Source organism: Pinus tabuliformis, chromosome 3_1 (assembly GCF_031772625.1).
Source record: "Pinus tabuliformis cultivar Carrire ecotype Pingquan chromosome 3_1, CPIR1, whole genome shotgun sequence".
In the NCBI taxonomy this organism is placed as follows: Eukaryota; Viridiplantae; Streptophyta; class Pinopsida; order Pinales; family Pinaceae; genus Pinus; species Pinus tabuliformis.
In genome coordinates this window covers 132,302,064-132,327,772 of record NC_142301.1, presented here as the reverse complement: position 1 = coordinate 132,327,772, position 25,709 = coordinate 132,302,064, and the positions used below count along the sequence as shown (strand labels likewise).

Below are 25,709 nucleotides of genomic sequence, written 5' to 3'. Positions count from 1 at the left end.
GGGGGGTTATGCCTTAAAATGATCACTAGATTAATTGACGTCCCCTTCAATTTGAATCAAATTTGTGGACTTGCGAGTGCCATTTTCAAGTTCAATCCTAAAATCCACTGCCTATGGCCAACATTGAAAACTCTCTAATTGGGGCCAACAACTACACCTTTTGATGTCAAAAAAATGCTTCATCAACATAGTTGATAGGCACATGCACTAGTACACATTGATAGATTCTAAATGAGCCATTGAACACCGAAAAAAAGGTCTGAGAAAACTAAGGCCTCTTTAATTTTAGCTATGCTTTAACTAAGTACCAAGTTTATCTCACATCAATCCTCATTTCTCACACATGTAGGGCTAGCCGTGTGTGGACTTTTAGGAAAACTTTAGACAATAAAAAGACAAAACTTGATTGGTAATTAAGGAATGGAAAATCTTTGAACCTAACTCCAACAACTATGAACACATGTTAAACATTGAGTTTCAAGGGGGGAAAGTGCTTCTATTTCTATTGGAATTATTGCATGTTCCATAGTTGAATAGTGCAAAGAAATGGTAGATTAAAGGAAAGTGAAGGAAGAAAACCACCTCGTAGCAACCTATCATAGGACAAGGTGTCTACTTTTTCTATAAAGAACTGATATTCCTTTATATTTTGCAATGCAAGATTGAGAATAGAAGGACAAGGAACAATCATTACTTTTTCTTATATTTTTCATCATTATTGGTTTATACGTACCATTATTGGTTTATATATAGCACATCTTATGCTCAATAAGTTAATTGCATTCTAGTTTTAATATTGTACTTTGTTCTTATTTTTTCATTTCATTTCAATATTTTAAATAATATGCTTCCTATATTACTTGTTAAATATAAGTATTCATTTTGAAGTATAGTATAGTATCATTGTAGTTGTAGTAGCATATTTAAATTATTTTATTATAAGTCGCCTTGTAGAATATTATCCATTTTACAGGTCATTCACCCCTTTCCCCCACTATTATGAGGGAAGGGATGATGTTGAGGATAGAAAATGAAATATGCAACTTCACATATCACACCTAGTGGTTCAAATTGAATCACTAATAGAGATTTTTGTGCCTTTAATGCCTTTTATGTTGCGGTTTAGTGCTCAAGTTGTGGGTTTAATAGTCACAACCCTTTTTTTCCATACCTTGGTGAAAGTGTCAATGAAAACCCCTTGACAACTAGAGCCTTGAGCATGAGGAGGAATGGATGAGTGTAGAGTGGAGGTGTTATCTTTGTAGTCTACATAGAAAGAAAGTGAGTATGGCATAAAAGAGGACTCTAGAGGAAAGAAAAGATGAAGGGTTCAAGAGAACGTTGGATTGGAAGAAAGGAGCAACACCATCAATGTAGAGCCACCAAATGATTAAATTTCTAGTAAGGTATGGAAAGAATGTAACGTTTGGGGAGGTTTTGTTTGACAAAGAGAGTTTACCTCCACCCTCCACACTTGATAAAGGCTAAGGGATATGTGAAGCTATAGGAAAGCACATGTGGATAAAATCATGCAAAGCAAAGGACTTCATTAACCTCCATATTTAAGAAGAGACCCTATGCCTCTATATTGAAGATAGAATCAAGAAGGAAGTAGATCCATTGGACATAAACGATTGAGGCCTATCTTAAAGATGATGCTACCATGCAACATGGTGATACATGGATAGGCTAACAAATATGAAGATGCCATGTAGCATTCAAACTAGAAATAACAAACTTAAAAGAAGAAACATAACAATACCTAAAATCCTTTATAGGAGGTTATTTTGTTAATGGTTTTGTTGGCATCATTTAGGCATCTTCAAGGAAGAGGGAAGAGGCAAAGATCATAGCGATGGATTCTTGGGGGTAGTTTCTTGGTCTTCTAAGGTTAAAGAGACTTATTGAGAGAGGTATTAAAAAGACAAGTAGGAGACAAAAGGTGGGAGTCATGAGTTGGTATTGAGAGATGAGTGTTAGGAAGTTAATGGCACAAAAACATAAGACTGAAGTCCCAGAAAGAGAAATATGTTCATACATGAAGAGGGTGAAAGGGACTATGTGAGTCTATCCACTAGAAATGAAGATTGTCTTGAATCCAAGAGGCAATCCATAAAGAGAATCCAAGCCTAAATCTCTATTTAAGAGTGTGTAACTTCTATTTGTATAGCTTGGTGCCATAGCTTGAGTTACTGATTTCTTTGAGTTTCATACAAGAGGCCTCAATGTTGATCCACTAATATCACTCCCTTTGTCGCATGACTCGCTTGATTTCTCTACTATGTTAGACATTATAATTAGTGTTAATAGGATTAGATTAGATACCATCCGTAAAATGTGAAGAAGTGGTTGGGGGTTTCCTTGTGAAGTTTTCCCTGGAAATAGGAAAAAAATCCGATATGTAATCATTCTTAAACATGAAAAGAGCCAAAGGTTATTTCTTGTTGTTTTTCAAATAGTTTTTATGGTAAAATATTTGTGTTGTTTGAGTATATGATTGGTTTCTTCTACATTGTTTTTCCTCACCTAAATTATGGCATGAACATGGTGAAATAGAAAACACATATAAGCATGTAATTCTCACAAAACTAATTAAGATCCATGTTGGTGAATTGCCTTAGCCATAAGCTAAGCAATTACAGATCACCAAAGGTAAGCGTAGTGGAAAAAGTTATGCAAAGGAGGGCATACATGGAGGTGGGGATGGGAAATTAAATTGTGCAACTTCACATCTCACACCATTACCATTAGGGGACATAAACCTCACCATTTGACCAACCCTTCCCCATAAGGGGTAAATTTGTGAAAATAATTTGTACAACTTCACCTTGATGCTACCCCTAACCATGAGAGTAAGGGTGGGGGATAAAGTTGCATAACTTTGTGAAGGTGAAATCCCAATGGAGCTTAAGAGTGAACATGATAATGAGAAAGTAAGTTGAAAAAATTTGTATCATATCCCCACCTTCAACTAAGACCCCCACCCTAACTTGGTTGAAAGTATGGGAGAAAATAGGGTTGGCTAGAGAGTGACGGTGCTAGTGTCTACTTCTACTAAGAATAAAGGTGTAACGTCAACTATAGGCAAGGGATTGGCATTGAGGTTACACAAGTTATTTATAGAGCTTCACCTCCCACTAAGGGTGAGAGTGCAACTTCATCTAAGGGTGAGGATAAAGGGTGAAGTTGCACATTAACCTTTGATAGAGGGTCAAGTTGCACATAAACCTTTATGCAACTTCACCCCTGCAACCCACCTTCATGAAAGTGGACATGAGAATGGAGGTAACGGTTTACCAATACAATTAAATGGGGGATTGAAAATAAAGTTGTGCAAACACACTTTGCACATTGTCGATCCCTACTATTACTTAATCTTCACATTCCAAAAGTTCACTTTTCATCTCCACTTGATGATGATGGTTCTTGGAGAAGGTGGAGGGTGACCTTCATTGTTAGATGTGGTGTGATAATTACAATGGCAATAGAGTATTTTCTTTATATAAGTATGTATGTACATCTATATAAACTTCCGTAATCAAATAGTTATATGAAGAGAGTTCTTTATCCCGTAAACAAAAGAATCTAATACACCACTCTAGTGTCTAGAACTAATTTCAAGAAATAAAGTATTTTTATTATTAATATTATTAAAAAAAAAGCTGTTTAATTAAATTTTTGTATTCTATAAATTTGAATTGATTTATTATGGACGGTAAATGACTAAAATAGTCTCAGCTTGAAAGAATGATTTAAGGTAACTCCCAAAAAGGTTAATCATAAAAACTAGTTGATGATAATAATAGCAAGAAAACGTGGCAGTCATGCTTAACTACAGTTCCCTGCGTTTCAAATCCAACGAAACGATCCACTCATCCGACTCCTCAGCTCCCTGCTTCGAGCCTTACATAAGCACAACATTCTCTCTCACATTTCCCCATCACTTACTGCCTGAGGTGCCTGATCCATAATTTCCTCGTCACTTCATTATTGTTATTGTAGATATAGCTCAACCGTAGGATCATCATGGTGAAGTTAGCATCGGCTAGGGAGTTGAGTTTCTATGGCCCATTTCCTTTCCAACACACCTATGAATTCATCAATGCATGTCTCTATGTGGTGGCCGCGGTCCTTATGCTTTCGGGCTTTGTGTTGCTCCAGCAGAAGCCATGGTTAACCAATCCTCGCCTAGGTTTAGTCATCCTTATGGTGGCCATGCTTCTTATCATAATCCTCAATGTGCACGACCTGTGGGCACATATCTCAGGGTTCGATTTCAGGTTTTCACCGCTAATTCATCTCGAATCACAGCTTCCATTCGTTGAATTCGCAGTTCCAATCCTTCACGCCATTGGAGCAGTCCTGGTCTTCGTTGGATTTCTCTTGATGCTTCTTCAGGTTGCAGAAATAAAACTAATCCATGTCAATTTAATGAAGTTGTGGATTGTAAATTTAAGAAATATTTTGTGGATGGTAGATTTAGGAGATATTTTAAAATTTGATGGTCTTTTCAGGTCAAGATAAGGGAAATTTCAATTGTTTGATTCTTCTCAATTGATATTTTCTAAATCTGCCATTGAAATAAAGATATTTAAAAAAAAAATCATGTTTTTTTCTTTTAAATTTAACCTTCAAGAATTATTGCATTGCCTGATACTCACAACTAAGAAAAGGATTGCCTGATACTCACAACTAAAAAAAAGTGGGGTGAAGAAAAGAAAAAGAGAAATGAAAAAGTGAAGTTGAAATTAAATAAAAATCAATTAAATTTAATCAACTTGCATCTTTATCTTGTGTTCAGATTTTTTTTTTTAAAACCATCCTTGTTTCAAGGTTATTTTGATTTAAATACAATCAATCATATTGATTTTTAAACTTAACCCTATTTAGTTTAGGATACCATTTGCAAAACTCTAAGGAGTATTATGTCTTTAGTTTAGGATACCATTGGCAAAACCTTAACGAGTATTATATCTTTAGAACTTGGAAATTTCCTTTTAACTCTTTTTATTTATCTTTTATGCAGCTTGATCAAAGTGTATCAATCCATAAATCATATGTACATATTCTTCTGATAGCAGGCCCAGCTTTCTGGGTGTTGGGATCGATTTACAATGCGTTTGAGGGATATATTGCGGGATCCATTGTTCAACTACAGGTGCTGCAGAAAGGAGCGTATCTCTCATTCTTGATTGGCAGCATTCTCTTTCTCATCAGCACCATTGTTCACAGCGAAAGGCCTTCACCCAAAGTAGGCCAAGTATTATTAATTGACAATTTTAGTGATCTATTTATCTCTTTTCCTTGGTGAGATTATCACATTGATGATCTGTTGCAGGTGGAAAACACATGGCTTGACATCCTCGCTGGGGTAATGTTTGTTATGGGGGGGTTGTTTAATTTGGTCAAGGTGCTCAAACATCATTACTGGTTGGTAATAAATGGTTGCGGTCTACAGGAGAGGGAAGGACAGCATCTGCCATTGCTGTCTGGGGAAAGGAGTATGAAGAAGACGCAAGCCTACTGATATTGCTATTGTTGACCCTCATGGTAATGCTGTATGTAGATTCCATAGGTTCTAACCTGATGTATTTTGAAATGTGGGAATAATGGGAGGGGGTTTCTGGGGGCATAATAAGCTATCAATAATGATGATTTACTGTATTCGTTTATTTGATAAGAGTGTTAAGCTTCTGATATGGAAGCAGAGAGGCATTTTGATGTTTACTTGCTTTAGTATATGAATAAAAAGAATTAGTTAGTTGCGTGTTGTTAAGTTTTTCCATGAAACAAAATTATATTAGTAAATGTTTTTTTTTTAACTGAGATTAGTATTATTTTTTGTTATGAGATGTTTGTTATTGATAATTTATATGTTAATTTCTTTTCATATTAAATAAATATGAAAATTTATTATTAATTTCTATTCAAAAAAAAATAATAAAAATATTGAATTGAAGCTTCTTTGATTTATAATAAGTTTATGAGAAATGTTTTTGGCCATAATTGTCAGGATAAGATGAACCATATTGGCTGGTTCCAAAAGTGTCACAAATAAATTTTGATGTGATTATCCCCAAGTTTAAGGCCACTATCAAATTGGTGTGTGAAACCTTTTGTTTGTGGGACAAGGGACCCATCTCCTCTCAGCTATTTGACTACTAAAGTCTACCAATTCTACTAGTCTAGATTTGAACCTGTGATTTCTTAAGAGGAAATACATAATGTTAAATGTACCACTTTCAATCACATTTGGGTAAAAAGACATGTATAATACAGTGATGTGTCGTTTAATGGTAAGTCTTCATGGGTGAATCCCACTAGACCGTTCAAATGTCATTGAGTATAGTGTCTTACTATACATTCGGTTCAACTTCAGTGAGCCTTGGCTCTTGCTAAATCATAAGACTTTATATCTGACTTGCAAGTGACTGGATATACTCTTTGTATTATAATGACAGTCTCCCTTAAATTAGTCCTTACCATAGGTTAAAAAAGACATATATACAAATCATAAAAAATCATAAAATTATATTTTATTTCACAAATTAAACCAACTTAATCCAACTTAATGTTAAAATTAAACGGCTTAAATTCACATATCCTATTAGTTTATCGAATCCAACCAGCCATCGATGTTTCTAGTTTACCGAATCCAACTAGCCATCGATTTATCAAGCCTTGTTAGGGTTTGAATGCATCTTACCTTAAATGCAGGCAAATTCTGTCGATTTTTTTAATGCTGAACAGATACAGTCTCATCGACAATGCTAGTGAGTCCTTTACAGTCCCGAGTTGCACTCCCCAGACGCTAGATGCCGAATAAGCCGTTTTTCAGTTGGCAGTTTAGAATTGATGCCAAGGATTATTGGTTTTTAAGTTATGTGTGGAAGTTTGGTGCGCACAAATTTAGCTGTTCAATCTTAAATAAAATTACTTATACCTAAAGATCTTCAACTATCAAATTAGTGAAATTTTATCCCTATGCAGGCTTTGCACCTCCAAAAATAATTAAAGTTTTTTCCATGCTGGAATTGCAATGAAAGGCATACATTTTGCTCCTCTGGATTGAAATTTTCAGTTTATTGGATGAGTCCCTGTTCACAACCTTAACACTGTCGAAATGATCTTTGCGGCTGCTTTCTTGATTGACTTCTGTCAAGGAGTAAACGAGCATAGATCTAAGCACGGATGTAATATAATATAAATAGAGAAGGATAAAAATTGGTAAATTTTGTTTAGTGTATAAATTATAATGTATTATTTTTTATTATTTAAATTGTATTTTGAATATTAAATAAAATATATATAGGATTAAATAAAAATGTTAACGATAATTTTTTTTTAAAATGATATATACATATTTTTTAAATGATATATAATATACTAATTTACATAAAAATATTTTATATTATATGACATTTTATCACACAAATTAAAATGGTTGTTAATTATTAATATATTTCTAAGCATATGTCAGTGTTAATTCTTATATCTCAGTTGTATAACCCTTGTGAAAAGGTGGACTATAAAACAGTTTTTTTTGTTTCGTCATTTTGTGTCTTTTCTTTTTGAAACATAGACGAGGAGGAAGATTTATGCTAGAACTCTTGCATGACCTATGGGTCAGCGTGATGTATATTTTGATTATATATATATATTCCACCATCCCACATGTTCCTCTAGGATTATATTTGCAATGAGGTGAGAGTAACCCAATTTAGGCATGTAATCACCATTAATGAGAAGATCTAGACAATATCATCTTCCTCTTCAATCAATCTAATATGTGCAACCCTTAAAGCCTCAATGTAACAAGATCAACTTTCCTATAGACCCCGAGGGAGGCCTAATTGTCTACTTGATAACCACCCTTGAGCCCAAAGGGAAGTTTGATTTGGGGTTGCTACCTTATTAAGAATGTAGAGATATCTTTCTTGCATAAATATAGTTAGATCCATAGGCAGATGATGATCATTGTTACTGCTAAACCATGGGTCTATTCCTACTCTGAGATGAGATATGTCGTTTACCTTCCATGCCAAACCAAATTCAATTAAAGGAATGGAAGTAATGGAGATATTATGCTTAAGCTTGTTGGGACTTTAGATCCATCCTTCGATCAATAATGGGAATACATACGTCTTGTAGAACACTGCCAACCATAAACTCTTAGACTTAATCAATTGCCACCCAAATTTTACTGCAAGGGCTTTGGCGAAAAGAGATGGCTTATTTTTTCCCCCATCCTCCCCAAGCCTTTGAAATAGCCATCCTACCCCATTTCATCCAAGGAAGGAAAATTCTCTTTTTGATACATCAAAGAAAATGAGAATATCATCAACAAACAACATGTGAATAATATGAATAGGATGAGCAACTTTGATTCCTTGTGAGACCCCCCTTCTCTTGGAATCCCCCAAAATTATGTTGAGCCCTTCTGCCATGAGAAGGAAGAGAAGAGGGGATAAAGGGCACCCTTTTCAAAGACCCCATTTAGCATGGAAGAAAGGAGATGCAAATTAATTGATGAGAACAACAAAAAGGCTAAGGAGATGCAACTCATGACCCAATTAACAAAATCCAAGCCAAAACCCAAGTGAGCAAGGAGAATCTTGATGTAGAGCTAGTTGACATGATCATAGCCTTTGGAGAGGTCAATTTTCAAGATTGCTTCTTTTAGGTTCCTCTGTTTGAGACCTTGTAGACCTTCCCTAGCCACTCCAATTGCCTCATGGATTTGTCTCCCTTCCAGAAAAGAAATTTGTTCCTTTGAAATTGGTGAGGAGAGGATGGGCTCAATCCAATGAGAAATAATTGTGGCTATAACCATTAGATAGAACTGCATAGTAAGATTGGCCAGATTGTCATTGTTGTAGCATCCATTGTCCTTTTAATTTTATTTTCAGTTTTATTACAAAAAATGAAAAATGAAATATTATGTTGTAGTGGAAATAAAGGGAAAAGCGGAAATTTGAAGGAAATAACTTATTTTATTTGATTGACGGCTTTTGAATGTGAGAAAACTGCGAGAAGATCTGAGTTGTTCGCTTGCAAGGCAACAGATCCAATGACAATCGCATGGGTAACTAGAACGAAGTTTATTTCAGAAATCGGACGCGATGGTGTATGAAATGCAGTTTAATCCGTTGAAGTCCGGATCAATCGTAGTTGTCCATCGACAAGGACGAGATCCGACGGATATCGTGTCGAAAAGTAATTGGGTTTTATTTTTAAAATTGGACCCGATAAATCATTAACTGACAGTTTTAATTTTTATCGTGTTTGTATGGGATTCAAAGGGTCGTTGAAAAAACGAACGCGATAAGGTTTTGTTCAACAGGTTTAAAGTTTCGTTGAGTTCCGAGGGATCGGACCGTCCATTGAATGGGTGATTAGACGGTGATCACGCACAGCTCAAGCAAACATGATAAGTATATGAACCAGAGTTTTAATTCTTTTTGAGTTCCGTGGTAATCGAAGGTTTGCCATATTTCGCGTAAATCAACCGATTTTGTTGTTTTAGCAAAATAATCAAAGTTAGAGATGAACGACTAAAATTCAAAAGGAAACGATGATTGGTTGGGTTTCTTTGTGTTTCTGCCAATCGGAAGACTCCTGATACATATGTGGGCCCAAGTCAATGCACAAAGTTTTGTCAAAATACAGTTTGTTATGTTAAAATAGTTTAACCATTATCAAAGCATCTACAAAGAAACTTCATCAGCAGCCAAGCCACAGATCTGAAAAGTGAACAATCATCACCAGTTTTCTAAATTCTATTACTTCTTGTTATTTTATTTTCTTGAAAATGAGGTGTCTTTTACCCTCTAATGTAATATTATATAGTTATTTTTACTTTAGACAGTTAGTAGATAGTTAAGTAGTGTGACAGTTTTGGTGATTACCAATTGTCTCATAATGTATAAAAAGAGGAAAATTTACAGAGAAACGGTTCGAACTTTGGAGAACCTGGAGACTAGGCCACTATATTCTTGATAGAATTGTTGATTAATCAAAGAATCAGAAGTTTTCCACACATTGTTGGGTATGATTTTATGACTTCTCTATTATGTGTCATCATATGTTTTCTTCCTTTAAGTATGGTAATGAAGCAACAGGTCTTTATTTGCTTGTGTAAATAAAGTTAAAGTCCCTTAAAAGAGCGCTCCTATACTTCAAGATCCTACCTTTGCAATTCTTCTAAGTTACAGGTAGTAGTTTCTATGTAAGACAACATATTATCTTTAACTTCTCCAAGTGTCACAGATTGTAGATTCTATGTAAAACAACATATTGTCTATGACTTCTTCAAGCTTTCTTCATTCATCATTTATATTTGGCAATCAAATGGCATTCTGAGATTTTCATGTCACCTAAGTATTGAGGGTTTAAAACCACGTCTTTTAGGTCCTTCATTTGAGAATACAACATACAATTAAGTGACAATAATTATAAACGTTAATGTCTTAAGCACAATTTCTACACAGCCAGGAAATTGGTTTCTTAAGGGACAACATTAATTGGTGTCGTTGCTTGGGAAGAGAAGACAAGAACACTTTTCCCTGGGTTTTCAGTATTTTCCTCTGGTTGTTCAGTGAGGAGGAAATATTTGGATGTTTTGAACAAAAGAAATAACTCTAGCTCCAAAGAGACCCCATACAAGGTCAGATACCTCACAGTAGAAATTTCAAGCCCTTTTAGACCTTGAGAGGCTAGTTTCCAAGAGGGTTGGAAAGCCAAAAACTCCAGTTACACCAAGTCCTACATTGTCTGTACCCGGCAGCAGTTCATCACATCTTTCATCCAAACATTCATCTAACCAAGAGTCACCTTTTACATCCAATTCATTTCAAGAACCCAACTATCAAGAACAGTCTCTAGAGTCTGTTTCTTTTTCAGTATCTGCTATAGTTATTCAGCCTAAACCTATAACTACATTACCACCTCTGCGCACTCCATTTACTCCTCAGTCAGGTTCAACATTTGCTTGTAATCAAGGTTCAGTAAATTCAGGAGAAAATATGGTAGCACCTGCATTTTTTATGAATAGGTATGCACCTATTCAATTGTCACAACAGTTGAATCAAATGCCACAAGAATACTTGAATATTGTTCCTCGTTTCACAGGGGAAGATGAAGAAACAACAAAGAATCATATATCAATATTTTGTAATTTCGCAGAAAACCTAAATGTTGAACACTTGGATGTTGTTCTAAGACTTTTTGTCCAATCCTTGGATGGAGAAGCAAGAAAATGGTTTAAAGGGCTTCCTAATTACTCTACTACAACATGGGAAGAGATGGAGCGCCTGTTCACCCAGAGATGGGGAGAAAAAAGAGACCATGCATATTCACTCACAGAGTTTAATGCTATCAAGAAGAAGTATGATGAAAGTGTTATATAATTCATCAAAAGGTTCAATAAATTGTACAATAGTCTTCCAATGGAGATTAAGCCCCCTCCTGCTGGGCTTTTGAGTCAAATTTTGGATTCACATTGAGGGAGAGGAGATCCCCAACCCTTGATCAAATCCAAACAGATGTATTAGAGATAGAAGAAAATCTGGTGGCTGCAGATAAAGCACCAGAGGCACAACATATCCAAGATAAGGGAAAGGCTAAAGTAGAATCCTCTCAAAGTCAAACATTAGAGGATATGAGTAATGTAATTAAAACTTTGTCAAATAAATTGATTAAACTAGAGTTGGAAAATAAGAATTCTGAGAGGCAAGCACAACAAAACTGAAATTTTAATCCTCAATATAGAAGACAACCTTTGCAAATTTTGCAGAAGGAGAGAAAAGATCAAGATCATATTCAAGCACCACTGTATATAGAAGCAGATCCTGATGAAATACCAGAGCATTCCAGGGACCATGATGATTAGATTTCCATATTGTATGCAGTAGATGAAGATGAACTAGGTGTTGAGGGAGAAGAATATGAATATGCTGAAATAGATGCCATTTATGATGATAATGAAATGGATGAGTATTGGAAGCAATTTTCTGATTTTATGCAAGCAGAACTACATAAGAAATATGACTTGAGATCAAGGAAAAGGTCTAGAAGTCAAGAAGATGAAGGTGAGCAGCAAGTTCCAACTCCCTCACAAAAGGCGACTCCACAAGAAGCACAGGCTGCAAAACAATTGAATAAAGGAAAGAAATAACAGAATACAAGTAGCAAGACTCAAATGCTTCAAGGTGAGCCTTCTCAAGACAAAAGTGAAAAAATTCCTTTAGAAAAGCTTGTTTCCATTCCACAAGAAATTTCAATCATGAAGAGAGGTGAAGATGAAAATGAAAGGAATACTAAACAAGGTCATGTGTTTAGTCTAACTAAAGAATTAGAGAAAATCACAATTAAAGTGCCCCTCACAGAGTTAGTCAAAACACCAGTTTATCAGAGAGAGATTGTTGAGTTTATTAATCTAAGAGAGAATGTAAATATAAATGACACTGTGAACTTGCAAGAAGATAAACCAGTAGTGGTTTTTGGTCCACATGTGGAGGAGGTGGATTCTTCAACCCCTCCTTTCGACATTTATCTATTGATTCATGATTTCCTCTTGCACAATTGTATGTTTGATTCAGGAGATTCATATAACCTTATGCCATTATCAGTGATGAAACAACTAAACCTACAAGTTACTAAACTTTACAAAGAATTGTATTCTTTTGATTCAAATAAAGTCAAGTGTCTGGGGGTCATTAAAGATATGGTGGTGTCACTAGCCCAGATCCTAGCTAGAAGCTTGGTAATGGATGTAGTGGTAGCATATATCCCTGCTAGGTTTGGAATGTTGCTATCTAGGTCATGGGGAGCCAAATTGGGTGGTGTTTTGAAGCTAGATTCTGTATATGTTGTTATACCAATTTTTGGTGGAGAAGAAAGGAGGTTGTACAGAGAAACTAGATTTGTAAAACCAATTACAAAAAATGGAGCAAGTAATTCACCTATATATGGCCAGGATAAAGATGAATTTGCTTGCTTCTTATTGCATGATAATGCAGAGCTGGCTGAAGATAACCAAAGGCAACTTACTTCAGCCAGTGCAAATACAGAGCTGCAAGCAGAAGGGGTGTTGAAGTGCTTTTTTGATGGAGCCTATTCTAAGGAAGGAACAAGTGTCGGTTTCCTTCTAATTGCGCCTAGAGATAATATGTTCCCTTTTTATTTTAAATTGGAGTTCGAAGCAACAAACAATGTGGCAGAATATGAGTCCTTGATCATTGCTCTCTAAACAACAAAACAAATGGGAGTCAAGTCAATTTCTGTCTTTGGAGATTCAGAGCTAATTATAAAGCAAATAAAGAACAACTATCAGACAAAACACCCTAGGCCTAGGGCATACAGAAACGGAGTGTGGGATTTGGTTGAGAACTTCTTTGAAGCTTTCAAAATTTAGTTCATTCCAAGAGATGGAAACAAATTAGCAGATTCTTTGGTTGTGGGTGATAATACTTTTAGGCCTCCTATTAATCCGAAGCTAAGATATGAGGTTGAAATGAGGCACAGGCCCTCTGTTCTTGATAATATAAAGCACTGGAAGATTTTTGAAGATGATCAGCAAATTAAGGAATTCTTGACTATGATTGAATATTTTCAGGGCACAAAGATTGTTCAGGATGAAGATGAAGTAACAGAAGGTGCGAAGGTAAGTGGTTTGAAAAATTCTATAGTTGATCAAAAGATTATTCAATTGAAAGATAATACTCAGCCAAGGGGACTTGTCCCTCTTGAAAGGCTTTTTAACTCCAATGTTGTAGTTGTTAGTTCAGAGAAAATTCCAGAGGATGAGCAAATTCAAGATCACAATATTGGAACTCAGAAGGAGCCCAGGTTAGTCAAATTATTTAATGGAGTTCCACCTAATTATAAGGTGAGATATATTAAACCTTTCAAGGACTATGTTGATGTTTTTGCTTGGTCCTATGAGGATCTTAAAACATATGATGTAAGTATTATTTAGCACAATATTCCCTTGAAAGAGGGGATTAAACCATTCAAATAGAAGCTCAAGCAAATAAACCCTCTGCTTTTACTATTGATCGAGAAAGAAGTCAAAAATTTGTTTGATGCCAAGATTATAGTTCCACTTAGGTACTCTGCCTGGATGACCAATTTAGTGCATGTAAAGAAGAATAATGGAGAGATAAGGATATGTGTGGACTTTAGAAATCTCAACAGAGATTCCTTGAAAGATAATTATCTATTACCTAAAATGGATCATGTGCTGCAGAAGGTAACATGATCATTCAGGATGTCAATGCTGGATGGGTTTTCTAGATATAAGCAGGTGGTTGTGGATAAAGAAGATCAGAAGAAGACTGCATTCACAACTCCTTGGGGAACCTTTATGTATGCTATAATGCCTTTTGGGTTAATGAACACAGGTGCTACATTTCAGAGGGCTATGGACATTGCTTTTGTGGGAGATAAGTTTGTAGTGATATACTTGGATGACATCACTGTTTTCTTTAAGTCTGATGACATCTGGACCATCTTAAAAAGACGTTTGAGAAATGTAGAAGATTTGGGCTTTCCTTGAATTCTAAGAAGTCTATTTTTTCTCTAGAGGAGGGAAAAATGTTGGGGCACATTGTTTCTAGAGATGGAGTGAAGATAGATCCGGCAAGCCTGTGAAAATAAGTCTAAGCATCACATTTGCATTGAGGAGGCCCATGTCGTTGCTAAGGTTAGTCATTTTCACATCGAAAATTGAGGGAGGCCCTAGAAATTGAAAAAAGACCCAATAATTTGAATCGAGATGATGGTTGGAATATTAGTAGAAGTTGGGTCCCTGTCTTGTCCTCCAACTTTTTTTTTTCAATCTATGTAGGTATTGGCATCCTTTTTATAGTATTTGTTGTTGATTTATTCTTCATTAGAGTTTATTTTCTTGATCCTTCATGTTTTTATGTATTTTATCACCCTATTTGTTCTTAACTCCTTTTATTATTTTTGGTATTTGTTTAATGGGCCTGAGCCCCATATTTTATTGTTGACCCCGTTTTATTTATTGATTATTTTTCTTTGGATATATATATATATATATATATATATATATATATATATATATATATATATATATATATATATGTTTCTGTTTTTATTTATTTATTTTTATTTACTTATATATATATATTTTGACTTATGTATATTTTTGTTTTATTTTATCCATTTTTCCATTAATTGTTTTTAATTTAATTTAATTTATTTTATTTTATGTCCATTAGTTATTTTATTTATCACATGATCTTGTCTCGATTAGGTCCTTTACTCATTTTTATAATTTTTTACTCCCCTCCATTAAAGTTTAACTTTGATTATTTATTTATTTATTTTAAAAACTAGCAGTTACTTATTAATATTTTTTTTAATAAATTAATAAACTAATATTTCAGTTTAAATATTATTTTTCTAAAACTAATAATATTTGGTTTTAATAAATTAATTTAAATATTATTTTTCAAAAACTTGCTGTTTAATATAGCCGTTACATATTAATACTTTAATAAATTAATAAACTAATATCATTATTTAAATATTATTTTTCAAGAACTAGTAATATTTGGTTTTAATAAATTAATTTAAATATTATTTTTCAAAAACTAGAGATTTAATATAGTTGTTACCTATTAATATTTTTAATAAATTAATGAAATGATATCATTATTTAAATATTTTTCAAAAACTAGCCATTTAATATAGCCGTTAACAATATTTGTTTTTAATATATTAATAAATTAATATTATAATTTGAACAAAATTGTTCAAATATAGTTGTTACTTGAATTTATGTCTCTACATTGCTCTCTATATAAGCCTTTGCCATGGTCTGCTTCTTCATTTGGTCCTCGTTATGAACCACACTTGTTGGTTCGAATAGCGTCGGCCAAAAAAATTTCTCATGTGATTTCTACTGAAAGACTTTGTTTAATTCATTATGGACCATAGAAGCTTGAATACAGAAAAAAGGGTGCAAGTTGTAAATAAAATACCTTTGCCCAGGAGTAAGAAGGACACTCATAAATTTCTAGGAAAAATAAAGTTTTTAAAGAGGTTTGTGTCCAATTATGCAGAAATTGTAAAAGAAATAACTAATATGTTGAAGAAAGAGAATGAAGTGCATTGGACCAAGGAAGCCAGAGAGTCATTCTCCAGGATTAAAGAAGCATGGCAAGTTGCTCCTTTCCTAATAAGCCTTGATTATCAAAAACCTTTCCAAGTTTTTTCATTTGCATCACCTAATTCAATAGTTGTTGTCTTATTGCAAAAAAATGATGAAGAAAAGGAGTAGCCAGTTGCTTTCTTTAGAAAGATTCTCAGAGATGCTGAACTAAAGTATAATATTCTTGAAAAACATGTATATGCTTTGGTAAAAGCCCTAAAGGCCTTCAGGACTTACGTATTGCAGTCACAGATCATTGCTTATGTGCCAAATGTTGCAGTAAAGGATGTCTTAGTCCAGAGTGATGTAGAAGGCAAAAGAGGAAAATGGATAGCCAAGATCCAAGAGTATGACTTGGACATAAAGCCCACAAAGCTGGTGAAAGGGAAAGGATTGGCGAAGATGTTGACAGAGTCAAAATTTTAGGCATTGGGAATCAACTTGCTGACACCTGTGAATGAGGAGACAGTTGAAGAAGGTGAAGAAAAATCAGAACCAGGTATGAAGATCATGTATAAGTTTTTATTTTCAGAATGGTACAAGCACATAGTCCATTATTTGTGTTTTCTCTCTTGTCCTCAATCTTTGGATAGAAAAAAGTATAGAGCATTAAAGGTCAAAGCACAACCATATGTGATTGTTGAGGGAAGATTGTATTGGAAGGATCCTGTAGGAATTTTTTTATTATGTTTAACAGAGGATGAGTTTACAGAGGCCATTAAAGATTATCATGAGAAGTTATGTGGAGGAAATTATAGTTGGAAGGCTATTGCACAAAAAATCCTCCAGGCGGGGTTTTATTGGCCTACTCTATTTGGTGATAGATATAAGTTTGTCAGAAGTTGTCAGAAGTGTCAGCTTTTTGTTGAGAAGAAGAGGTTAGCTCCCTTTCCTTTGATCCCAGTATTCATAGAAGAACCATTCAGACAATGGGGACTAGACTTTTTTGGAGAGATTAACACACCTTGAAGTGGACAACACAAGTGGGCTTTCATAGCTACTAATTATTTCATCAAGTGGGTAGAAGCTATACCCACTAAAATGGCAAATAACCAGGTGGTGATGAAGTTCTTAGAGGAGAATATTTTCAGCAGATTTGAATGCCTTGTCAAAATCATAACAGACAATGCTCAAGTATTCAATTCAAGTAAGTTTATTGCTTTTTGTCAAAAGTATAATGTTATTTTTTCCCATTCAACAGCTTATCATCCACAAGGAAATGGATTAGCTGAATCCACTAACAAAACTTTGATGAAGATCCTTAAGAAAACTATTGCAGAGAACCAGAAAGGTTGGGATTCTAAGTTAAAGTTTGCTCTATGGGCTGCTAGAGTGACTACAAGAAGGTCTATAGGCAAATCACCTTTTGAGTTAGTGTATGGAACTCAAGCTCTGTTCCCAAGCCAGCTTGTGAAGCCTGTGATTGCAATGATTCAGGAGGCAAAAGAAGAGCCCAATGCTCTGATAAGAAGAATGAATAAGGTAGTGGAGTTGAGTGAAAACATGGATAAGGTAAGAGACAACTTGATCATGTATCAATCAAAGATGAAGAGTATTTTTGACAAAAAGGCCAGAGAGATTGATTTTAAAGTTGGAGACTTGGTATTAAGGTGGGATACTAGAAGAGAAGATAAGGGCAAACATGGAAAGTTTGATCCTCTTTGGTATGGCCCATTCAAAATTATAGAAGTAAGGACAAATAATACATTCTTCCTAGAGAATCTTGATGGTGAATCTTTGCAGATGCCTGTCAATGGGCAGTACCTCAAACATTAATTCCAGTTCTGAAGCATAAACATCCTGTCATTGTAGGTACCAGAGTGAATTCATTGTACAAATTCCATAGAAGTTTAATTGGCTAAGAAATATGTGACTCCATGCCCAAGGTGAAGGCACTGATCTGCGGTACTTAGTGCTTTTGTGGCAAAAGCACTATCCCCAGGTGGAGCTAGATGTTGTAGCATCCATTGTCTTTTTAATTTTATTTTCAGTTTTATTACAAAAAATGAAAAATCAAATATTATGTTGTAGCGAAAATAAAGGGAAAAGTGGAAATTTGAAAGAAATAACTTATTTTATTTGATTGACGGCTTTTGAATGTGAGAAACTTGTGAGAAGATTTGAGTTGTTCGCTTGCAACGCAACAGATTCAATGGAAACCGTATGGGTAACTAGAACGAAGTTTATTTTGAAAATCGAACATGATGGTGTATGAAATGCAGTTTAATTTGTTGAAGTCTGGATCAATCGCAGTCGTCCATCGAAAGGGACGAGATCTGACGGATATCGCGTTGAAAAGTAATCGGGTTTTATTTTTAAAATCGGACCCGATAAATCATTAACTGGTAGTTTTATTTCTTATCGGGTCCGTATGGGAGTCAAAGGGTCATTGAAAAAATGGACACAGTAAGGTTTTGATCAATAGGTTTAAAGTTTTGTTGAGTTTCGAAGGATGGGATTGTCCATTGAATGGGTGATCAGATGGTGATCACGCATAACTCAGGCGAACGTGATAAGTTTATGAACCAGAGTTTTAATTCTTTTTCAGTTTCGTGGTAACAGAAGATTTGCCATATTTCGTGTAAATCAACCAATTTCCCTGTTTTAGCAAAATAACCAAAGTTAGAGATGAAAGACTAAAATTCCAAAGGCAACGGTGATTGGTCGGGTTTCTTTGTGTTTCTGCTAATCGGAACACTCCCGATACATACATGGGACCAAGTCCATGCACAGAGTTTTGGTTGAAAATAGCAACAAGAAATGCTAAATATAGAAGTGATAAATTTAGCACTATTATAAATAGCATTTCGGGATACCTTCCTATTTTAGTTAGTCCCTGAACTAAAATATAGAAGTAAAAATTCGAATTTGATCTTAGCAGTTGTTTGTAAAATAAATAATTAATTCATCTTGAGTTAATTAGTTGTAGAAAATCAAACATGAAGTCTATGTGGGGACATGCAATAGTTTCTCCATTGATTGAGGAATTTATCCATTAGTTAAAGAGATAAGGATGAGTTGTAATATTGAGTTGTAATTAGTTGGCTCAGTTAACTGAGTCAAGTCCAATTAGACTAGTTCAAATAGTTTGTTGAACTAATTGTGAGTTCAGTTAGTTAACGCATGCATGCATGTAACTGCTGCACTTCAGATAACTGAATATTCTCTCATAAATAACTCATGCATGTCAGTTCAGATAGATACCCAGTTGAGATCAGATGGAGGGACAATGTACTATCAATTGCAGGAATATTCCATTGTGAATATCTCTTGCATGCAGAAGGAATTCATTCCTTAGAGATTGCGCAATTACTTCTTCAGTTTAGTGAGTGTGTGATGAGGCCAATCACACAGGTGGCATCATTGGACCCCAAGAAAAATTGCGCAAGGAAATAGGAGGCTTGGAGGGCTGAGGGAAGGCATATCTAGTGTCTATTCAGTCTGTGAGCTATATTGTTTGATTGTAGAGGGAGCAGGATAGCTTGTGAGTTGATTCTTTTTGTAATCTGAACATATTTCCACTTGTATGATAATGTAGAGATTGAGGTTTTAGGCTGAGGCTTTCCTTGGGTTATTCTTTTTTTTTCATGTGCGATTGATTTCTCATTCTCAGTTATATGTGTTCTAATTGATCTTGCTCATATTTGATTAAGCTTCCGCAAAGTTTGTTGTAGAAGTAGATCTTGTATTTTGCTTTAGTATATTGCATAATCTGTTGATCTACAATGGGAATTTCTACATGGTATCAGAGCAAAGGTGATCAAAGCAAAGAATAATATACAAGAAGGGAGAAGTTCAAAGTTTGAGGTTCCTGAATATAGAAATCGAGTTCTTATCACATCTCAATTTCACCAATGGCATTCAACGGTTTAAGACTCAAGTATGCCCTTGATGGCAGCTCGAATTATATAGCATGGAAGGATCACATGGAAGCAGTATTAGAGGATAACGGTCTAAAGGACTTCGTTGATCAAGAAGTCCCCAAGCCAGCAGCATCTAATGCTACAGAATTGGCAGAATGGAAGAAATGTGTGGCTAGAGCAAGGAGAATCCTCCTGGAGGGAGTTCGAGACCACATTGTCTCGAGTCTCCATGGGAAGGAGACACTGTTTTCGATGTGGAAAACATTGAAAGATCTATATCAGAACAACAACAATCAAAGGAAGCTGGCGCTGAAAGACAAGCTTCGGAAAATCAAGTGTGAAAAGGGTGACATGATCTCTACATATCTAAACAAGCTCACCACCTGCAAGGATGAGCTTGGAAGTGTAGGGATCACAACCGCTGATGATGACATGGTGAGTCTTTCACTCTTCGGTCTTCCTAAGAGCTGGCATAACTACCAAGACTTGATTAATGGAAGAGAAAAACTCCCATATTGGGAACGACTTTGGTCAGATATGATGTAGGAGGAGATAAGAAGAAGCACTAGAGATGGATCCTCATCAAAGCAAGATGATGAGGAAAATATAGCCTTAGTGAGTAAGGCGAGGAAAGGGAAAGGGAAGGCATCCCATCCCAAATCCAGGTCTTCCCATGGTGGAAAGAAATTCGACAAATCGAAAGTGTGATGCTTTCATTGTCATGAAGTGGGCCATTATGCTACGAATTGTCCACAGAAGAAATCCAAGAAGGGATCTGATGGTGAGGCACTGGCCTCACAGTTTGAGTTGGATTTCTATCTTATCGCATGCATGGTTTCATCCATGGTGGGATGTATGTGGTACCTGGACAGTGGAGCTTCATTCCACATGTCAGGTGAAAAGAATCTTTTTAGTACCTTGGAGGAGAAGGATCTCCAGATGTGGATCGAGATGGGCAATGATGGAAAGTATCGTGTTTAAGGTGAAGGTACGATTGTGTTTTAGAGGCCTCATCAAAGTAAGATGATGATGAAAATCTAGCCTTAGCGAGTAAGGCGAGGAAAGGGAAAGGGAAGGCGTCCCATCCCAAATCCAGTTCTTCCCATGGTGGGAAGAAGTTTGACAAATTGAAAGTATGATGCTTTCATTGTCATGAAGTGGGCCATTATGCTACGAATTTTCCACAGAAGAAATCCAAGAAGGGATCCTCGAAGGGATCTGATGGTGAGGCACTGGCCTCACAGTTTGAGTTGGATTTCTCTCTTATCGCATGCATGGTTTCATCCATGGTGGGATGTGTGTGGTACCTGGACAGTGGAGCTTCATTCCACATGTCAGGTGACAAGAATCTTTTCAGTACCTTGGAGGAGAAGGATCTCCAGATGTGGATCGAGATGGGCGATGATGGAAAGTACTGTATTTTAGGTGTAGGTATGGTTGTGTTTTAGAGGTCTCATCAAAGCAAGATGATGAGGAAAATCTAGCCTTAGCGAGTAAGGCAAGGAAAGGGAAAGGGAAGGCATCCCATCCCAAATCCGGTTCTTCCCATGGTGGGAAGAAGTTTGACAAATCGAAAGTGCAATGCTTTCATTGTCATGAAGTGGGCCGTTATGCTACGAATTTTCCATAGAAGAAATCCAAGGAGGGATCCTCGAAGGGATCTGATGGTGAGGCATTGGCCTCACAGTTTGAGTTGGATTTCTCTCTTATCGCATGCATGGTTTCATCTATGGTGGGATGTGTGTGGTACCTGGACAGTGGAGCTTCATTCCACATGTTAGGTGACAAGAATATTTTCAGTACCTTGGAGGAGAAGGATCTCCATATGCGGATCGAGATGGGCGATGATGGAAAGTACCATGTTTTAGGTGAAGGTACGATTTTGTTTCATAGGGAGCATGGAGATCCCCTCACCCTGACTGATGTAATGTATGTACCAGGTCTGAAGAAGAATAATGTGTTTGTCACTATGCTAGAAGATAAAGGCTATGATGTAGTCTTTAGTAAAGGAAAGGCATTCCCGAGGCATATCGGTACTAGACAGACCAAGCGAATCGGGATTCGAGTAAAGAATCTCTACAAGCTAGAGGTAGATGACTATGCTGCATTGAGTTCCAAGGATGAGATGGTGTAGAGCCAAGATGTTGGTGAGCTATGGCATAGAAGATTGGGCCACTTGCACCATGGAGCCCTGAAGAACATGCACCAGATTTCTACTGGACTTCCCAAGGGAAAATTGGGGCAAACGAATACATGCAAAGGTTGTACCTTGGGTAAGTATGAAAAATCTTCCTTTCCAGATCGAGACAGTAGAGCTGGATCAATCCTGGAGCGAGTTCACTCAAATGTTTTTGGATAATTCTCTACAGCCTCCACCACTAAACAAAGGTACTATGTTATTTTTATTGATGATTTTTCTCATAGATGTTGAATCTACTTTATGCAAAAGAAGGATCATATCTTCTTGATGTTTTGTGAGTTTAAAGCCTTGGCAGAGAAAGAATCTGGAAAGAAAATAAAAGCCTTGCATAGCGATAATGGTGGAGAGTATGTCTCCCAACAGTTTAAAGACTTCTACGCTGTAGAAGGAATTAAACGGGAATTGACGGCACCCCATAACCCACAACAGAATGGGTTGGCCGAAAGGAAGAACAGATCGATTGTGGGAGCTGCTCAAACGATGTTGCATGACCAAATCCTACCACTGCATTTGTGGGCTGAGGCATGCAATACATCAATATACTTGCAAAAAAAAAGCCCGCATCATGTACTGGGAATGAAGACACCTATGGAGGCCTTTTTCGGGAAGCGACTAGATGTGAGTCACTTTCGAATATTTGGATCATCAGTTTACTATCATGTGACCAAAGATGCCCGAAAGAAGCTAGATCCAACAACTGAGTTGGGAATACTTGTGTGGTACACGGATACACCCCACAACTATCGGGTGTACCTGCCTACCAGTCAGAGGATAGTGGTACGTAGGGATTTGAAGTTCGACGAGCAGAAAGCCATGCGAGTATCACTTGAAAGGGAGCTCAAGTTGCATGCAAATGAGGAACTTTCAGTTCCTAAGGAGGAGGAGCCTTAGATTGATGCAGAGCAACCGCATGCAGAGGATCCGGGAGTGGAGACATCCACTCATGCTGAGACTTCCATAGATGGGTGGAAACGCTCAAGGGAAGCTGACAAGTTGATGCTGGATGCATGAGAGAATGTGGGATAACCATATTCTCAGCGCAGACAGCGGAGGTCGCCTGAGCGGTACATTGGGTACATGGCCCTGGTTGGGGAGTGTGTAGAGTCCGAACCTTCTTCATTTGAGGAGGCAGTGCAACAACCAGTCTAGTTTGATGCAATGGTAGAGAAGTACAACTCTATCATTCGGAACAGTGTGTGGGATGTTGTCCCAAGACATCAGGGCAAGTTAGTGGTGAGTTCCAGATGGCTTTACAAGGTAAAGCAGGAAGTTGATGGCAGTGTTTAAAAACATAAGGCAAGGTTTGTTGCCCATGGTTTCTCACAGGTCAAGGGGATCAATTATGATGAAACCTTTGCTCCTGTAGCAAGGTACTCATCTATCAGATCGATATTGGCCCTATCATCTCAGATGGGTTGGAAGATCCATCAGATGGATGTGAAGACAACATTCCTCAATGGGAAGATTGAGGAGGAGGTGTACATTGAGCAGCTAGAGGGTTTCGCGACCTTCGATCATGAGTCGCATGTGTGCCGACTCAAGAGGGCTTTGTATGGGCTGAAGCAAGCACCCTGTGCTTGATACACCAAGATCGAAAGTTATTTCACTGGGTTGGGCTTCACCAAGAGTGAAGTAGATGCGAACCTTTACCACATCATGGTAGAAGGTCAGCCATTGATCATTGTTCTTTATTTCGATGATCTGATTTTGATAGGTGATGATTAGTTGATCCAGTCTTGCAAGAGAGTTCAAAATGAAAGACATGGGTCTTATGCACTACTTTCTAGGCATGGAGGTGTGGCAGAAAGATGGTGAACTATTTGTGTCTCAAGGCAAGTATGCCAATGAGATACTCAGGCGCTTTCACATGGAGAAGTGCAAGCCCATGCAGACTCCTCTAGCTAGGAACTAGAGGAAGGAGGATGCTACTTCAGGTGAGGTAGTAGCTGCTACTATTCGGCAGCTGGTGGGTTCACTTATGTATCTAGTGAACACACGACTTGACTTATGCTTTGCGGTGAACCAGCTGAGTCAAGCTATGGTTCAGCCTACCAAGCTATTTTGGAAGGCAGCGAAGCATGTGCTGAGATACCTCAGAGGAACATCTTAGTTTGGATTGTCGTACAAACGGATAGAGGGAGTGAAGCTTCAGGGATTCACAGATGCGGATTGGGTAGGGATTCCATCAGACTGGAAGAGCACTTCTGGAAGAATCTTCAACCTTGGTTTAGCTGCAGTTTCCTGGTATAGTAGGAAACAGAGGTCAGTTGCACTTATCTCAACAGAGGCTAAATACATGGCTGATAGTCAGGCTGCATGTGAGGCCATTTGGATGTGGAAGATTCTAGTGGGATTGTTTGGTCAGAGGATGGATCCAATTGTGATCTACTGCGATAATCAGAGTTGTATCAAACTCTCTGAGAATCTAGTTTTTCATGACAGGTCCAATCACATTGATATCCGGTATCACCATCTTTGAGACTATGTGGTTAAGAGGATCATGTTGTTGTTGTATGTTTCGACTGAGGAACAAGATGCAAATATTTTGATGAAGGCATTGTCAAAATGCAAGTTCGAGTTCCACAGAGACAGGATTGGGGTTACTGATAATCCCTTTCTTGTTGAGAGGGAGTGTTGAAAATAGCAACAAGAAATGCTAAATATAGGAGTACTAAATTTAGCACTACTATAAATAGCATTTCGGGATACCTTCCTATTTTAGTTAGTCCCTGAACTAAAATAGAGAAGTAAAAATTCGACTTTGATCTTAGCAGTTGTTTGTAAAATAAATAATTAATTCATCTTGAGTTAATTCGTTGTAGAAAATCAAACACGAAATCTATGTGGGGACATGCAACAGTTTCCCCATTGATTGAGGAATTTATCCATTAGTTAAAGAGATAAGGATGAGTTGTAATTAGTTGGCTCAGTTAACTGAGTCAAATCCAGTTAGATTAGTACAAATAGTTTGTTGAACTAATTGTGAGTTCAGTTAGTTAATGCATGCATGCATGTAACTACTGCACTTCAAATAACTAAATATTCTCTCATAAATAACTCATGCATGTTAGTTCAGACAGAGACCCAGTTGAGATCAGATGGAGGGACAATGTACTATCAGTTGCAGGAATATTCCATTGTGAATATCTCTTACATGTAGAAGGAATTCATTCCTTGGAGATTGTGCAGTTACTTCTTCAGTTTAGTGAGTGTGTGATGAGGCCAATCACATAGGTGGCATCATTGGACCCCAAGAAAAACTGCGCAAGGAAATAGGAGGCTTGGAGGGCTGAGGGAAGGCATATCTAGTGTCTATTCAATCTGTGAGCTGTATTGTTTTATTGTAGAGAGAGCAAGATAGCTTGTGAACTGATTCTTTTTGTAATCTGAACATATTTCCACTTATATGATAATACAGAGATTAGAGTTTTAGGCTGAGGCTTTCCTCGGGTTATTATTCTATGTT

The 25,709-nt window shown here is 36.6% G+C and overlaps 1 protein-coding gene across 1 annotated transcript; it reads left to right on the top strand.

Annotated features, from left to right (window-relative positions):
• The first annotated feature begins 4,026 nt into the window (after positions 1 to 4,026).
• Positions 4,027 to 14,255, top strand: LOC149186120 (polypyrimidine tract-binding-like protein). Its single transcript, XM_089409235.1, has 5 exons — positions 4,027 to 4,398; positions 5,027 to 5,251; positions 5,339 to 5,371; positions 13,616 to 13,848; positions 14,249 to 14,255. Exons 1-5 carry the CDS (start codon positions 4,027 to 4,029, stop codon positions 14,253 to 14,255), a joined length of 870 nt encoding a protein of 289 aa, XP_089265361.1.
• Positions 14,256 to 25,709: the final 11,454 nt, after the last annotated feature.

Coding starts and splice junctions, on each gene's coding strand:
- LOC149186120 (XM_089409235.1), top strand. CDS start 4,027: ATGGTGAAGTTAGCATCGGCTAGGGAGTTGAGTTTCTATGGCCCATTT. Junction 4,399..5,026: donor TTCTCTTGATGCTTCTTCAG/GTTGCAGAAATA, acceptor TCTTTTATGCAG/CTTGATCAAAGTGTATCAAT. Junction 5,372..13,615: donor GGCTTGACATCCTCGCTGGG/GTAATGTTTGTT, acceptor GAATATTTTCAG/GGCACAAAGATTGTTCAGGA.